This window comes from Neodiprion lecontei, chromosome 6, assembly GCF_021901455.1.
Source record: "Neodiprion lecontei isolate iyNeoLeco1 chromosome 6, iyNeoLeco1.1, whole genome shotgun sequence".
In the NCBI taxonomy this organism is placed as follows: Eukaryota; Metazoa; Arthropoda; class Insecta; order Hymenoptera; family Diprionidae; genus Neodiprion; species Neodiprion lecontei.
This window is the reverse complement of record NC_060265.1, coordinates 10,564,733-10,582,563: the sequence shown is the minus strand read 5'-3', so window position 1 is coordinate 10,582,563 and position 17,831 is coordinate 10,564,733. Positions and strand designations below refer to the sequence as shown.

General features: G+C 44.7%; 1 protein-coding gene across 5 annotated transcripts in view; it reads right to left on the bottom strand.

Moving 5' to 3' along the window:
- Positions 1-12,859, bottom strand: part of LOC107223299 (zinc finger protein 853) — a 64,390-nt gene extending 51,531 nt beyond the window's left edge. For all 5 annotated transcript variants that reach the window (XM_046743582.1, XM_046743585.1, XM_046743586.1 and 2 more), the window contains exons 1-2: positions 9,899-12,859; positions 8,085-8,168 (exon numbers count right to left, since the gene is read on the bottom strand). In XM_046743582.1, the coding sequence (XP_046599538.1) occupies positions 8,085-8,168; positions 9,899-11,137 (1,323 nt within the window). In that variant the 5' untranslated portion in view covers positions 11,138-12,859. The remainder of the gene's footprint in view (positions 1-8,084; positions 8,169-9,898) is intronic.
- Between the last annotated feature and the right edge of the window lie 4,972 nt (positions 12,860-17,831).

The window sequence follows — 17,831 nt, the reverse complement described above, 5'->3', positions numbered from 1 at the left end:
TAGGTCGGGGTACTTTTATATTTAACCGGCCTCGCCTCTTAACTCGCTTTGCGCTTTTTCGCGCAAACTTTTTTTTTCCCCGTCTCAATCCGGCTCTCTTCAGGTTTTCGTCTTTTTTCTTACTACAAATTTTACTTTTTACCCATGTATCCGCGTATCCCGAACTAGCGGCTCTTGTAACGTTACACGTACCCATACATGCGGTATTATCGCATCTTTACAAAAACCGCGCACGTAATTATTCGAGTATGAAAACGCAAGCATGCGAATGTAACGATAAGATCCCCGAAGTGCGGGACGATCTGGAAAATTGTAAATTGTAAACCCCGTGTCATTCGCACCGTGCGTACTGATATCACTTATCAATCGGATGTCTCTACGTGGAGAAGTCGCGATTTCGGGGACGACAAGCGTTTCTAACAGGTATACTGACGTAAGGCCGATAGATAACTGCCAAGTGACAAGCGTCGCAGGACCAATTCGAATTGTGACAGATAAATTGTGAGTCTTCTAATTGTTCGGTTCGTAAGAACTGCATCGAAGTATTGAAAACGCGATAAAAGTCATTCAAGTGTTGCGTATTTATCACTGTTATAAGATACAAGCGATTTATTAGAGGTTAGCTAAGGTTGAATCTCTGTTATGGAATACAAATTGTTAATATTGTTATTTTTTTTTTTTTATAGCTCATCTATCGTGAAGTCATTCTTACCTTATATATACGGAAATAGTTCGAAGCGTTTATTGATCACAGTATTTATGTAAATATATCTAGGTATATTATTTATACTATACGTTAGGTTGAAAAAATCACAAAATATGGCACACTGTTGGGGTCCATTGTCCGACACTTGAGAGACTAACTTTTTTTTTTTTATTTTTATCTTATTTTATTTATTTTGTATTCGATTATTTATTCAATTTGTTCTGTTTCGTATTTTTATTCTTTTGTTTTACTCGAAATACACTTCTGACAGAATCTGTAGACGCGTGATAGTGACTATTGGCAACGCGGTAGACGAAGAAGTTGACAAAATGAAAAAGAAAAAACAAATGAATTTTTTTCATGCAACAAAAAGTGGAAAAATTTGTTCATATGTCAAGGCAAATATGCGTATACTCTGGTGAGTAATGCCATGTCTACATCACGTGACTTTGATGGTGACGATAACGATGACGATGATGATGATGATGGTGACGATGACGACAACGACAATGATATAAAGAAAATTCTACGAGCAGCGATCTAACACCATCTTGTAATTGTTCAACAGTAACATATATACGTGATAATACAATCAGAGATGAGAAGAAAAAAGCAAACTATTATTTTCTCTCTAATCGCAATGGAAAATATATTTTTGACAATTATGTACCTTACAGAAATCTGTCATCACGCCGTTCGGTAAGTCAAGTGTGGACGGAAAGTCTGAATTTTTTTTTTTTTGAAATTTTTTTTTTTTGAAATACAAACGAGATAAAAAAAATTTTTTTGTGAAGATCAGGTGAGAGAAAATTGTTTATTAGTTATTCTCTGGGAAAATTTGGAAAAAATTGAAAAAAAAAAAAAAATGTTTATTCAATTAATTATTTATTTAAATGTTTCTTTGATAATCGGTTGAATGTATTTTTCCTCTTTCAAAAGGTATGAAGAAATTTAAAACGAACGTTACGAAAAAAAAAAAAAAAAAAATACAACTCGATTGCGAAAAGTTAGCGTTTTTTGGTCAATTCTTTCTCCCGCGGAGTAGAGAATTTTACGTATCGAAGGATGAAAATGTTGGAAATGCGAATAAAAAAGTGAAAACGGTCGTGACAATAAAAAACTGCCCGGCGTCTTCTGCCGCGCGGTACGATCGTCTCTCTTCTATACGTGATTCCCGAGCGGCGAATTTTTAAGCGCGTAAACTTTTGAGTCGAAAGACGAATGCGTAAACGCGTGTTATAGTAGAAGTTAGGTTGCGGCGGCTGCGTGCGCAACTTCTGTTAAGAGTCTTTCTGTATAAAATGCTCGGCCCCGGAGAATTGCCTTGTGCCTTGTGTATCGAGCCTGGGCTCTGTGCAACCGCGTCCTCGATCCTCATTGGCCGAGGATCACGGAGTGGGGGATCTGGCGCGAAGGTCTGAAGGTAGACGGCTGAGAGAAGAGATGGGAAACTTGAGGAGAGGAGGGGGTCCAGGATGATGGAAGGTTGAGGTTGTCGGAGGTTAAGGAGCCCGCGTCGCGACGCCCGTCGAGATACAACTCGGCTCGCGCGTCGAGGAGTCTGCCCTCGTCGTTCTTCTTGCAAGAATTTCAAACCCTCCCTTCCGCCCGCCTCGAAACTCGGCGGAGGCATCAGAGAACAGTTTTCGATAGAATCGAAGGGAACACCGAAACGGAGGTTCAGAGTTTCAATTACGATACTTCAGTGCACGTTCCCTCTCAATTCTTCGACCGCGCTGTATCCCTGACCCACGTTTCGAACCCGGTTGCCGACTAACAATGAGAACGCAACGGAGGAGGGGGAGGGAGGGGGGGAGGGGAAAGCGCGCGAAAATCGAAGCAACGCTGACGACATATTTGCGCGGGAAAATTGTTTAACCTCTTATTGAACTCGTGTGCGTAAATGGTTAGAAGGTGTAGGATTAAAATTTCCTCTCCCATTACCCGTGTCTGCTGTATATAATATCTGGGCATAATTTGAGCTAGGAAATTTTTCCAACAACGTCGGGTTGGGAAAAAAAACCGTTAAGATTGCGTACGTATGGTAAAACGAGAATTTTAGATACAAACAGAAAAATCGGAAGAAAGTAAAAGAAATGAAGATGACTTTTAATTTTTTTGCTTCTATGAAATCCTATAAAATTAGCTTACGCGAAAAAGGGTTGGGAATAAATGAAAATCTCAAATTAAGGAAAAAGAGACGAAACAGTGTGGGCAAATAAGAACGTATAGAAATTGAAAAAAACGGGGACACGCGTCGACGGCGTAAAAATAATTACGTCTGGCGGTGCAACGAATGCATCGAGGATAAAGAACTGCACGCGTATATAGGCTTCATCGCAGCGGTCAGTCTCCTCCGATTGGTTATTTTTATCATTCCTCTTTCTCCCTCTCTCTTTCTCCTTCGCTCCCGTCGTCACGATGTCTGTCTCCCTCGGTTCCCCCGTAGGAGCTCTCTTTTTATACCCCCCACCGCCGATCGAGTGCAGCAATTTTCTCTTATTTTTACGCACGCTGCCGCACGTTCCGTGACCCAGATTCGGAATCAGCTTTATTTTTTCCCCCCCTCCACCTCCTCCCCCCAGCCCTCTCCTCGTCAAGAGAGAGAGAGAGAGAGAGAGAGAGAAAAAGAAGGAATTCTTTTTATCTCGCGGTCGTCGTGGTCGTCGTCGTCAGGGTCTCTCGCCTCCTTCTCGCACAGCCGTCGTCCTTCGCTGTCGGCGCCCCGACCTACGACTACGTCGAAGAGGAGGCGGCGAATCGCCCGCGAAATCAGCCCGGACGTCGGGAGGCTCGTAAGGAGCATAATCGCGGACCGTAGACGCGGCGCTGCGCGGAGGGCCGCAACGGCCATGCGCGTCTCACGAGGGAGGCCAGAGGCGATACGGTGCACATCAGCCCCTCTTTCCCTCCCCCCCCCCCCCCCCGCCATCCCCCCCGCCCGCCCTCCTCTCATTCTTTTTGCAAGGACCGAGGCAAAACTCGGCAGTTTTGCTCTTCGATTTTCAAACTTATATTTAGAAGGGCAACGATCTTTTAGCCGGCTCGGAGGCTGTGGCTGCGGCTGCCGCACCATGGCGACCTGCAGCCCCGGCCCACCGAGGTTCTGCCGATCGGCCTAGAACGAGGAAACTAGTATTTCAGCGCTGAAATCCACTCCGGCTTCGACAATATTCGAAGAGCGAGGAAAATCGGCCGAGCGGCTGTCAAACGGCGGCAGGGAGGAAACGCGGAATAAAGAAACATGCCGAAATCGGTAGGAACTCGTCGCGGTAACGGCGAGGATTGAAAGAAAATTTTTTTTTGTTTCCGAAAACGCGTCCAATTTCATCAAATTGCGGCCTGCAGCGAGGTTCGCGTATGTGACGGCATCAAGTTCGGCTTACAGCATGCAGAATTGCAATCTTATCGCGTATATAGGCGGAGGAGTGCAGTGTGCCGGACGCGGGCGACGCTCTGGGCCGCGAGCAGAGTCAACGAACGATAAAAAAAGGAAAGAAAAAAAAGAGGAATACAGAGAGAGAGAGAGAGAGAGAGAGAGGTGAAATGAAATAAAGAAGTGCACCATCGCCATCGCGATCCACACATCCAGCGGCCGACTGCAGGCTCGCACAAAGAATTATATGCACCCGGGTTGGCGGGGAAAGACGTATCGCACGCGTGTGTGAGAGCAGCACGTAAGAAAGTATCTCGAGTGTTGGGGTAGGTCGTCGCTGGGCGAAACCGGAGACGCCTCCGAGCACGCGGGATCTTTTGCGGAAAAATAGTTGGCGAGTTTGCGCGCGGTGTAAGATGCCCGATTTGCGAGTCCTTTGACCCCGCGCGGCACGTGACCGAAAGTCGAAATCGGAAGCTCGTGGATTTTCAGACGGTTTAGATTGGAAAGAACCTCGCGAATGCTGCAGGCACGTATTTATACATATGAGTACGCGTGTTACGTATTTATAGGCGGGTCCGGAAACCCTTGCGCTTGCTGTTACACCGCGCGTTCAATCGTTGCGGGTTATTATATCAGCGCATCCGTTATTAATATCCTGGACGATGCAAATGAAAAAAAGAAACGATCCAACTTTCATTACGTAATCCGTGCGCGCCTTGTACCTGAAAATATGTGAATTTCATGGAGTCATAGGCAAATTCACTGTATTGTGAGTGTGCGAATCCCCAAAATCAAAACACGCAGAACAGTCTTTACAGCGTAAAAGTTTAGTCTCGTAACTATTGATACTTCGATAAATATGGCAAAGTTAACTTCCATTGACAGCGAACCTAAAGCTTGGATCTGTGATCCCGTTTCATTATCGATTTCGAGATAATTTTTCTAGTTTTATCAAATTATCAATTGGAACAAATTCTTGTTCCTTCTCTTTTTGTGTTAATTTACAAGAAAAATCTAATACCCGATAAATCATCGGATCAAAGAGCGCGAAAAGTTGCGTACCTTACATATCGTGCGAGTAAGTCGGTATACCTCATGCAGAAATCGTGAAATATTAATTATCAACCCTGATATGTAGGTTAATTTAAGGGCAACGTAACATTTGTTGAAAACAATTTAGCACGGTGGGTTGAGGCGATTCGGATGAATGTTTTGAAGTGGAATACCCGGTGTTATTATGTACGATCATGCGATCCGAAAATCATAGAAAATTACTGAAAACCGAGTAAACTTCGGCCCGTATAGAAGGGGTTAAGAAATTATAATTTCGTTCGCAGGAATAAGGGTGTAACGGGCGAGCGGCACGGAAACCGTTCCGATCTCATGCCCGTTGGGGGGATGAAACAAAAGACGACGGTGCTAGGACCGTTATTTAAATTAGAGAATAGGAAGAATGAGAAGAAGAAGAAAATCCTCGGCTAGAAAAAACTCTGTACGACGCGGCGAACGGCTACGTGAGAAGTATTATTATTCAGTCGGTGAGTATTGGGGTTGAGACAATAACCACGTATCCAATTTGCATCTGGAGAACGAGTCTACCGTGTCCTTAATTTTTTTCCTCCCCCCCCTTTCCTACCAATCTTCCTCGCTTATTCTCATCCCAATTTTTTTCATCCTGATTCCGAAACCTGTTTCCACACTCCGCGATCCGATTCCCTTCCGGGGCGAAGAACAACGGCTTGAGAAAAAGCATGCGAATCTCCGTCCCTCCCTTCGTAGTCCTTTTTTAATTGCCGTGTGTCTAAACGGGATGGGTTAACGGTGGTTGGCGCTCGTTCACATGTAAGCACCCTTATATCGCGCCTGTATACGGGACGTTGTTTGTACAACCGTGTACCGGCTCACACTTGCATCGGAAAAAAATTGATTTGAATAGCTGAGGCTTTAGCAGCAGAAGGGTGGAGCGCGTCGAGAGGTGGCGAAATAATTAAAATTTAATTTATAAAAAAAGAGTCCCTCGATCGGCAAAAAACAGAGTCTATGGGAAAACGACGAAGGGGTCGGAACCATGAATGCGAAAAATATTTGGATTGGGTCAAGTCGAGTTTTTTCTTCCCCTCGTCATTTTCCCTTTGTTTCTATTTCTCGTCTTACTTTCTCCGCTGTTCCCACGTTTTTTACACGGCGCGAAGCAGCCGCGAAACAGTTTCGCCGACTACAGTGGCAGCGCGACCATTTTCTATCGATTTGACGGTTTCCGATTGGGCACGCTTTCGACGAAGCCCCTCCGTAAAATATCTTGAAAAATTGCTCGCCCGGAAGGAGGGTGCCAAATATTACGTTGCCACACCCGGAGGGTCGGTCTCAAATCGGCTCAAAGAATATATGTCACATCCTCGTTTCGGCAGGGAAATACAAGAATTTGACAGTTTGAAAGGCAGGGATATAGGATGGTGCGGGGTGGCAGGGTGGAGCGAAAGGGGTGGAAATGAAAATTGGTTTTTAAAACTGCGCGGAGAATGATGAAAGAATCGTCAAACGTTAACGCATGGCGCCGAGTCGAGAAGGGGGGTTTAATTTAAGTAACGCTGAGATTGTAACTTCGCAATAAATTCTTCTTCGTCGGTATTTTTCCCATTTTCGCAAAAGTTTTCCAACCGCTATGGCTTTTAAGGGAGAGTACAAACCGGGCGGATACCTTCGTTACCCGAGTATACATTCACTCGGCAGGAGTCGCGCGGCGGTATAAAGAATAAAAGTAAACCGCAAAAACAAAGAACCGCCTTGGCTACTTAACGAAACAAATTGTTGCTTCACGGAGAGGCGAATTTAAAAGTTTTCTTCGAGAAGTTACCACGCGCCGCCTCGTTTCTTTCACCGTAACACAATTCCACGCTCGTTAGACGTACTTTCTTTAAAACTCATGCAAGCTTCCCGCCTGCATCATTCCTGTTTTGCGAAAAGTTGGAGCATCGTCTGAACGACGAAATTCGGGTCGATTCCGCGCACGACTGACACTCTCGGGATTCAATCAGTCCCGAATTTTCCCCCGAGCGCTATCATACGCATGGTTTAATACCGCGGTCAGCGAAAACCGTCGCAGGTTGGGAGCTGGGCCGAAAATCGAACCAGCTGATCGGATGATCGGTTTGATAGGAGTCCCAGGAGCTGGGCGCGAAAATGAATTTGTTAATACCAGCGCACCGTTGGCTCAACCTCGGGGTCTCCGAGAACATGGGAGCCGACACTGTCGAGTTGCACATTCGTAGCATCGATGATGGGTAAGAGGGGGCTGGGCTCTACGATCATCAGCCGATGACGGAGAGACACGCGTCGCAGATGCGGGGACAACAATTTTCACAGACACGTGCATACGTTGATAAACAAATGTCAAGTGTGGGTATAGAAAAATGCAAGACAAATACAAATCTATAGTATATGATGGTTTACCTACACTTTGATGTTTGAGAATTATTATTGCGTCGGCATGCTTTAAGTGCGTTTTGGCGTGAACGGCAAAGCTAACAATTTATAAGTCTACACAACTTAAAAGGATTTTGCAGCGATGCTAAGCATATACATATAATCATATATATATATATATAAGTCGTAAGATAATCCTAAGACGAGAATATCCAGTCTAGAAAAAAAAAAACAGGGAAACAGGTTCCTAGCTTTACGTTATATATATACACATATATAACAATGACATTTACATTAATATTAACGAATATACGTGCAGAGTGATGTCAGTACAAGAGATGAATAAAACTGCAATGAAAATCAAAGAGAGCGAGATATGGATAGAGATGGAGAGATAAACAATCGGACGGTGAAAAATCAATGGGAAAATATTCAGAAACAAAAAAACAAGTGAAATTCATTCAAATCTTCTCGCTGCTCAGAGGTAGCAGAATAAAAAAAAAAAAAGACAATTAAAAAATCAGAAGACAATGAATGACAAACAGGCGGTGCACCGAGTTGGACATTTCAACTCACTCGCTGCATGTAGGACAAGCATTCCTCCAGAGAGATGTTCGCCATACCACCGATACCTCCTAGGCCAGCTGCAGAGGCGCGGGACTGTTGAGGAAGAGGATCGTGTTAGTCAGGATTTGCGGCGCGGATACGAATTTGTATCAATCGTGACGTATTCAACCGATTGGGTTTGCATTCAGCCTGGCGTACGGTCGAAAGGCTGGGCTGTTGGCGACGGACCCGTTCATTTAGCGTGAAGGGCAATTTTGCGAGAAGAAAATTGCGGTTGCAAAGTTTTCAGTCAATAGTCGAGAAAGTGTTGAACCCATGACGCGGCAGAGACTAATGGAGTTAGGGAGACACGGATGGTCTGAATTGAAAGAGCCATCTTCATCTACGCGTGTGCTTGTGTAGGCGCGATTCGATATTCCGTTCGACGATAATTTCGCGACCTTGATATCGTGCTCGCGAGATGAAAATACCGATACGCGAGTCGATGTTTGATTTGGATTAGTTATCGATGAACAGTGCCTGGAGTTATATTACTCGCGCGTAATTGAACCAACGTGTTGAATTAGTACTTCGATTCGATGAAGATGGGAGTGAAAAAAAAAAAAAACACAACACAATTTGTAGTCGAGCTTGTGTACAATTGGCTCTCGAAGCTTGCAGTACCTGCCTACTGCGCGAGAATATAGCCGAGCAATGAAAAGGTTCGATAAAAAGAAGACAAAGAGTCGAATCCGACGCTGCGCAAAGTGGTAAAAGTTTTGACATCTTCTGTCTAGAAATAATATTGACTGTCGTACGCCTACGGCCGTGTCACTGATGCGTTTATTCGCACCTTTTTTCACCTCGACACTTGTCATTGAACGTTTTTCAATTAATGCTCATCTTATCTGTACCTATATATTCGCATTACTTGTTCTACAGAGCTTTGGATAATAATTTGAAGAACAAATGACGAAAATAAGCGATGTTGTATACTACACCGATAAAAACCAGGCACGTTCGCACAACCACGGAAAAGTTGTATTTTTCAGTAAAAGCCGAAAGAATTCCGATTTTACCGACATTTTGACGCGTGAAATGTGTTTATTAGGAGACTGGTTTTGATTGACAAAAAGATTGAAATATATTCCAGTTGAAATATCACACGTGCAATTGAAATTCCATGAGCATGATAAAATTGAGTAAATCTATTACAAAGCTCAAACAGTTTAAACGCGTTTCCGTGAACGAGACACAAGAGTAGATCTACCCGGGTGATTCTCGTGTATAAATTCAGGTTGTGTAATTTCTTTTATTCCATTTTGTTCAATTTTTTTTTTTCTTCCCATTCTCGAAACGAGCACGATAAAACCGTGCGATAAATACCGTTCGATATTTTCTTGAGATGTGTACCAGGCGCGTTATGCGTATGGCATTATCTGTATTGCGCGGGTCAAGAACCCCAGGAGACGTATCTGCATCCATCCCTATCTGTGTGTGCCTACGATCCGGGATACGTGTGAGTTTGGCACGAAAGTGTGTCCGTGTATGCGGGGTGTCGGTGTGAATGTGGTACGGTAAGTCAGCGGACAAGGCAGCAAGAGTGTGCGCGAACCGTGTAGTCAGCACGCTATATGTTATATCCAGCTCGGTACAGTCTCGAGTTCCATCGCAAACCTGAGACGTTTTGAAACCTACAGGTTGGAGAGCTGCAGGATACACACCGACGCTGCGCGGACAAGTATGCGAAAGGGATCTAGTTTTGGTGGGTTTACTTTGACGCGAGAGGCGCCGGGTCTTCGAAAACGGTTTCGTAGGTATTCGGATTCCCGAGGAATACTCACCTGGAACTCGTTAACCAGCTTTTCGGCGAGAGTCACGTCGTGGCTGTCCTGACTCGCCGCCCCCGGACTCAGCATGGAGTTCTGATTCTGCTGCTGTTGTTGCTGCTGCTGTTGCTGCTGCTGTTGTTGCTGCTGTTGTTGGTTGACCATTCCCATCCCGGCGAGGGTGCCGTTCTGGCCCATTGTTCCGGTCATGTTTTGAGCTTGCTGAAGATTCTGACCGAGGTTTTGCTCCTGCTGTTGCTGTTGTTGCTGTTGCTGCTGCTGTTGCTGCTGCTGAATGTTCTGTGTCAGGTTCTGAGCTTGCTGCTGAAGCGATTGCTGGGTTAGATTCTGTCCCAAATTCTGCGACAGGTTTTGCGCCTGCTGCTGAAGGCTTTGCGACAAATTTTGCGCCTGGTTTTGAATGTTCTGCTGTAACGTTTGCGCGTCGAATTTCATCTGACTCAAGTTCTGTGGCTGGTTGAGCAGCTGCTGCTGTTGCTGCGGCGACAAACTCGGCGTCAGATTATGGGCCAAATTTTGCTGCAGCGTCTGGCTAAGGTTTTGCTGCATGTTCTGGGTGAGTGCCTGCGTCAAAGCCTGTCCAAGATTCGCGTTGAGCACCTGAGCCGGGCTCTGGGTTTGCGACATGCTCTGCTGCTGGGCCTGCTGCGAAAGGTTGTGCAGGTTCTGGGCGATGCTGTTGGTGTTCATCGCCGTGTGATCTACGCTCTGAGACGGCGAAGGAGTCGTCGGTGCCTGAGGCGACGTTTGGTGCTGATTCAACGGCGTGTTTTGTTGACTTGACTGCTGGTGAGCCATCGCTGTCATTTGGTGTTGCTGCTGCAGGGACTGCACCGTGTTTTGGGTCATACCCGTCACTGGGTTCTGCTGTACCTGCGTGGAGTTTGATTGTTGCTGCTGGCCGATCGGACTGTGCATCGAGTTTTGTTGCTGGACAGTCTGTTGCTGAGCGTTCTGTGACTGGGATACATGGTGCTGCTGTTGCTGCTGCTGGTGTTGCTGCTGTTGCTGCTGATGCTGCTGCTGCTGCTGCTGCTGAGCCATGGGACTGTGCTGGATGGGACTTTGTCCGATCGGACTGTGCTGAAGGCCGAAGCCGTGCTGAAGGCTCGGGGAATGCTGAGGCGGGCCTCTTTGGGGCTGGTGCCAGTAGTCGGACATCTTGAAGACGTGTTGCCTTAGCGCGTGGAGGTTGGCCGCTGCTACGGATACAGCCGACGCCTGAACTTCCATGGGTTCCGGTTTCGGCTCCGGCGAACTGCTGAAACTGTCCTCCTCGTCCTCGTCCTCCTCGTCTCGCGAGCCTATTTCCTTCTTGGAGATGACCTCCTTCAGCTCTTCGTCCTCTTCTTCCTTAAGGCTGTCCCATCCCTCCCCGCCGCCACCCCCGTCGCTGCCTCCGCCGCCGCCAACGCCGCCGCCTCCGCCTCCGCCGCCACCGGCTAACCGACCCCCCGAATCGCCAGAGTGATGGTTTCCGGCGTGCTGTTGATGGTCCGGACTCTGTCCAGCTAGGACGAAGTTGTTCGCGGATTGCGACTGGGCGCGCAGGTCCAGTGCCGTCGCGTCCGAAATTTTGAGGCCTTCGCGCGAAGCCCGTGCTATCCCCTTGCGGCGCAGCTTGCCCGCTTTTTGTCAACGCTTCCGATAAGCACCAGCTCGATCTCGACTTCAGTACGGTCTCGATCGGAAGACTTGTCAGGGAGCGGATTACACTTCAGTTTCTCAGCTCGCTGGTGGTGCAGATTGCTATTACCGCGCGAGGCGGTTCAGGTTTTTCCTTAAAATCTTTCCGAGGTTACTGCTGCGCGTCTCGGCAGTTACGCTTACGTTGGCTATCGGTGCAGCTTGATCCTTTCCCAACGCGGACGTTTCTGGATTTTTCGATCATGTATCGTTCGGCCCTTTCGAACTGTTCGCCTCTTATCTTACTTTAATAATAGAAGAGTTTGATCGAGTTCTGCGATTAATTATTATTACGTATATATGTATATACATGTATATATACACGGTGTCGGCTGAAATCCGGCTTGTTATTCCGACGCTATTATTATACCTTTTCGCACCGATTATTCTTTAGCCGAAGATCGCCGATCGTCTTAATGACTATATTCCTTTTCCTCTTCTTTATCCTCCTTTTATCTACTTAACAGCTAGTACACTTATGTTCAGGTTAGTTTCAGGATTGCCCAGCCCGGACGGTGTAGACGAAGCGTTGATTATCCAGACAGATGGTGCCTCTCGCTCTGATCGCAGTATTAAAAATCCGCTGCAAGTCTGTGTCCCGGTTGCCCTGAGTAGCCCTGTGATTTTTTTGACCGGGAGGCGAACTTGGGGGATTTTATTTAAAGCGAAATTATTTTATCAGGAGATAGAAATCTTTCTCTCCTTATCGCGAATTTATTTCTCCGTATAATCGTATGAGATATTATCAATTTCTGCCTCTTTCTCTGTCTGCGAGATAATGGGAAACGCCTCGTAATGCGACTCTATGTTTTTTCCCTTTAAATTATTTAATAATTATTAATTATCGTGTCGAATATCTCAATATATCCTGACATTAATAATTACTTTTTATTATCGTTTAGTAGGTTTTATAAATATTGCACTTAGGTACACTCGTTTTTTGAACACACTGAAATATACGTAATATATATGGTAGAGCAAAGTTGATCCGCAATCTCTTTTAGAACGGATAAGAATTCTTCCAATGATGATCTCTGACAAATTTTTGTTTTCTTTTAAGTGTTTCCTTTTTTTTTTTTTTTCTTGTTTTTAATCTCCAAATTTCTTCGTAAATCTTTCCTTTCGCTTGTGTTTTTAATTTTTTTCCTGTAGCTTTAGCTTTATCTTAATTATTGTTTTTATTTTTATTGTGATTATTAGTCGAATATCTTCTTCTTTTGGTTAGCACTTTGTCGTCTCTGATCGCGCTACGCTCCCCTCTACTCTTCTTCTGTACGTATTTCTAATACTGAGACTGCGCCTTGTGTCCTCTTCTCCTTGTATACCTTCGATTCTGCTTCTTGTCCTTCGTCTCTGTCTTATTTTCTTCTCCTCTGCGGGATTCTCTCGCTGCAATTCGTCTCCCGCTCGCAGCTGCAATTCATAAAGAAAGAAAAACCAATAGTTATCAATCTGATATTCTTCAAGTTGTAAGAAATTCATAACTGTATAGTAGGTACCGAAAGAAAATATTATTCTAATTCTCAAACGTCACGTATGTCCAAATTATAAGATTGGAAAAATTCATGCCATTTCGTGAGGCGTAAAAAAATTCTTGGCAATTGATCTTCCTTCATATTTTGAAATTTTTAGTACAAGCTTCACTCCCGTGCGAATAAAGTTAAACGATACATTAAAGTTGCATAATATACGTCTGAAGCACTTTTTGATTCGAACAAAAACACGAACTTCACTGATCGTCAATTATTTATGCGGAGAATATTTTCCGTGGCAAGAAAACAACGAAACGAACAAACTGATATATATATAAATATACAAGATTTGACGAAGTAATTCTGTAGCTGAAAAACTTTCACTTATTTTTTTTTTTCATGAGTGTAGAACAGTGAGATTTATACCATTAGTATTTAAAACGTTTATTATAAATGCGTCGTGGAAAAATATTGGTTAAACTTATGTTACTGAAATTCTGGAATCGAAGTAATCCATTCGAATTTTCACCTACGAAATTGTAAAAAACTGAAGAGAGAACAGAAACCACTAAACTGGAGGGCGATCGAGCAACCGTCGGAATTGTCAAGAATTCGAATCAACGACGAAAAGTTAGAGTAAACGAAACGAAATGTTGATATCGAGACGATCCTTCGCCGTCGCGACGCTTGGCGCCGTCCGCGTTGAGCCGCAAAGTCGACGAATTAAGTATACATAAATGAAAAACTGAAGAGAATAAATAAATATAATCTTAAAAACTAGGAAAGGAGTGAATTCATGAAAACACAAAATAGAAACAACAACAACAAAAAATACACTCACATGCTTTTAACGAATAGTTTATTTGTCGAAAATCATAAATCGGGTTGACAGGTGTGGGAAAACACGTACAAAAACATAAATTATATACAAGACACATTCTCGCGACGGCAAAATTTATCATAACAGTAATTTTTAAGTTTCAATTCGATTTTAATTCTGCTTAACGAAAAAAACAAATGATTAAAAATTCTTTTCACGAATGTTCATAGTCCTTGAGAGAAATTTCGAATTATATTCCGTGATATGTATACATATATATATATAAATACTTATGTATCGCATATATCAAAAACACTATTACATTTATTAATTGACTTTTACACAAATGTTTTCTCTGTCTCACAATGCGTTATATTCACGGCGCACAGTTTATTTTTACACTGAATAAAAAGTGTTGTTCCGTTTGAATGTCTGTTAAAAAATTATGGTTGGTGAAAATATATCGGTGTTAGCGTGATAGTAATTGAATGAGTAGGATCTTCGAATCGACTTGAAAATAATATTTTGACATTTGCTTTACTGGATATCGTCACTTGCAGCGTTAATTTACTTGACAGCGTCAATGTTCGGCATATTCGTTGTAAAACATTGCAAACTATCTGAAATGGAGTGAAGAGTTCAGATTTCAATTGCTGTTGACACTGACAAAGCACTTCCGAATTGTGTTGTAAAGTAGTTTTGGCATATTTCTCAAACTGAAACGCTTCCTAAGAATTTTACTATTTCGATCTAAAACATCAATATCAAACTGAGTAAATAAAGGTGTAAGCCTTATACTTTCAATTGTATTATACGTAACGAAAAATCACACTCGTTTTTTGTTTTTTTTTTTTTTTTTTGCACAAAGTTTTATCCGTATATCAATACTTTGATAAACATGGTATTTCCGCGGAGAAAAAATTTTAGTCAAGCACTAACAGCAATTTATTTGTATTATATGTATTGTCTTGGTTATTATTCTATTCGTAATTTTTTTTCTTTATTTTTCGTTTTGTTTGTTTTTAATTCACACAACATCACCAAGGCACTTTATTACGTTACTGCCCGTTGTTGTTGTCTTATCGAGGTTTTAGTGAACAATCGTCAACCGATAACGTAACAACAAAATTCTCTACACGTAACATGTATACAATTATTAAATGCGAAAATCATATTTTAAACAACACTGAACTGAGGATGACGACGAAGAAAATAAAGGTCCAGGCTTCGACGTGGGAGATGAGGAAGAAGTGAATGCAAAGAAAAAAAAAAAGAAATGAAAAAAAAAGAGGGTAAATCGAGTTTCTCTCAACGGGACAACGTGAACGTGACACGTCGACGCCGGGGGTCAGCGTAGAGTCCGGTTGCTTACTGTGGACTGAATCCAGGGAACGTGTTCAGATTTAGGGGTTGGCTCTATCAGACACGGTGGATACCGTTATGCAACTGGGTAGGTTTCAGGGTAGGACGAGCTAAGATGCTTTCCGAAAAAGAGTCCTTCCGTGTTCAAGTCCTTGACGCGGAGGAACCGAACTGACTCAGGTCTGTGGCTCGCGACAAATGCTAAGTCGTTCTCCGTTGCCGGTGGTAGATCGCGTCTCAGACCGCGTGCGTCTGACTAAAGCCACCCCCCGAGCCTTAAAGAACCCGGCGAGTAGGGGCGTTGTCTTAGGTGGCGGGCGCCGGACGAACTTCTGCTACCTTTCCGAGCGTCCCTCGCGATTTACGGGCAATAAAAAATCCCGACTTAAATTCCGAGCACCTGGGTCGCTCGGTAATTCAACCCCGTTCATTTTCATCCCCGTATATCCTCCCTCGCTCAAAAAATACACCGTACAGATATCAAAAACTGAGCCGGTTTTGGACAGGAGTTTCTAGTCCACCCCTCTTTTCCTTTTCTCCCACCACGTCTCGGCGCGCGCCCCTCAAGGTGGGGGCGCTCGAGGGAACAGGGATGGCTTGAGCCTCGGTGGTAGGGGAACGTCTAAGGGGTGTCGTAGACGCGGCAAAGAGTGGGGTGAGCCGAGCGAAGGAGGGTTGTAAGAATCGACGCTGCTTTTATCCCTCCGTTCTGCGTGTTGCTATACTTACTACTTTCCTTCCACTTTGTCCATTCTTTATTTCACCCCGTAGAACCTAATCTCGTTTATCTTTTTGTGCTCGCTTCTTTGCCATATTTCTTTTTTTCTTCAATTTTTAATCCAGCACTGTTCACCAAATGTCTTTTCTTTGCAGTCAACCTGACGCGCTCGGTACCCAATTTTGTTTCGTACTGAAAAACTGTTCGACCTACGCACGAACTCCTTTCAAAGCTGTCGATTTCTCGTCTCTTTAGCTTCATCCGTTCCACTGGAATTCTTTCGCAAAAAAATTATTCGAAAAACTACGACTCAATACAAAAATCGCGTAAGCTGTGAAGAAATGACATATGCATCATTTTCATCACCACCCCGTTTCGCAAAGTAACCGCGTGTCGTTGTTTTGGTTTCTTGAGAATCACCCGCGTACCTACTTGACAGAATTAGTTACACATTGCGCGCAGTGAGCGAACGCCTTATTCATTAAGGTGAGCCACGTGTGTTCTCGCGACGAACTTAAAAAGTCGACTGAGAGAAAAATCGTAGAGGGGGCTAAGCGTGGGTACGCTCGTACAGAGCGAGTATAAGGGGGCGTTATAGTCGTGGGGTACAGAAAGTGAATTAAAAACAGGGAGAGCTGGACATAAAAATGGCCTCCGTCTATAACGCGCGTTACGTGCGGTGTATATATCGTACATTCAGTAGCGTCATGGTGGGCAACATATGCGTGACTGACACGAGGGGGGCTGATGACCCACCGCATGACCGTTGTCCTACCAAAAAGTTTGGGCCATCGTTACGCTGCCTCCCGATTACGCGTCGATGAACGAGCCGAGGCTGATCGATCGATCCTGCGAGGAGTGCGTGTACGCACTGATCCAAGGTGTACGAGGCACGGGGTTGACCCATCACCGGAGCCGATGGTCATCTTGGACGAGAAAACTAAATCCTCCCGAGACGAGGAAACGAACCCCCTACTATTCGTTTCCACATCTCCGACACCCCCTCCTCGTCCACCCCCACCTCGGCCGCACACCGGCAGCAAGCCGTTTCCAACCCCTGCGAGAAATTCACCCCTCTGTTCCTTTTTCTAACGTGGCAACATCTCCCCTCCCCTCCCTCGCGGGAAGCAGAGCGAATATCCCCACCACGATAGCGTCTCTCCCCACCAGTAACCCGTTTCCCTCCCTGATACGGCAACCCCTGCACGCAAGGCTAGTTTGTTTTTTCGCTCTTCTTCTTTTTTTCCACGTGTCTGCCACGTGTGTAGAGACGAGCCTGCACGGCGACGTCGGCGAGGGAGAAGTGCGCGATGTTCTCGCACCTTTCGGCCACCGCGATCCGGGGAAAGTCGGTGGGTTTCGTTACTTTTGCCATTGGATAGACCGCGAAGGTCGAGATAGCATCAGGGACAGATCCGGCTGATTCTTTTCTCCTCCTTTCACCCGACGTGGGAGTAGCCCCGTTCGGGGAAGAAAAAAATTGGCCAATGAACGGACGGAAAAATGCGGCCAGGGGCTGGATTCTTTTTCTCCGGACAACGACTCAGGGGTGGGCGCCGCAAGGTGGGACCAATCGCTGCAGGGGGTAGAGCCCGCCTGTCAAGAATCAACAGCTTCGTCAGTTCGAGGCTTTCGCCGTTTTTCTGACGCCGAGATTTCTCGTTTTTTTCATATTCGACGGTCAAAGTCATCCCTCCATTAGCAAAAATTGGCAAGAACCACGGGTGGGTGCAGAGTTCTGCTGTACCGACAAAATTTTCATCACGGGATGAAAGTGATGACTGAAAAAAGGAAAGAAAAAAAACTTGACCAACCCACAGATTTTTGGGATCACCTTTTTGAACAGGTGGGACAAACGTGAGAAAGCGT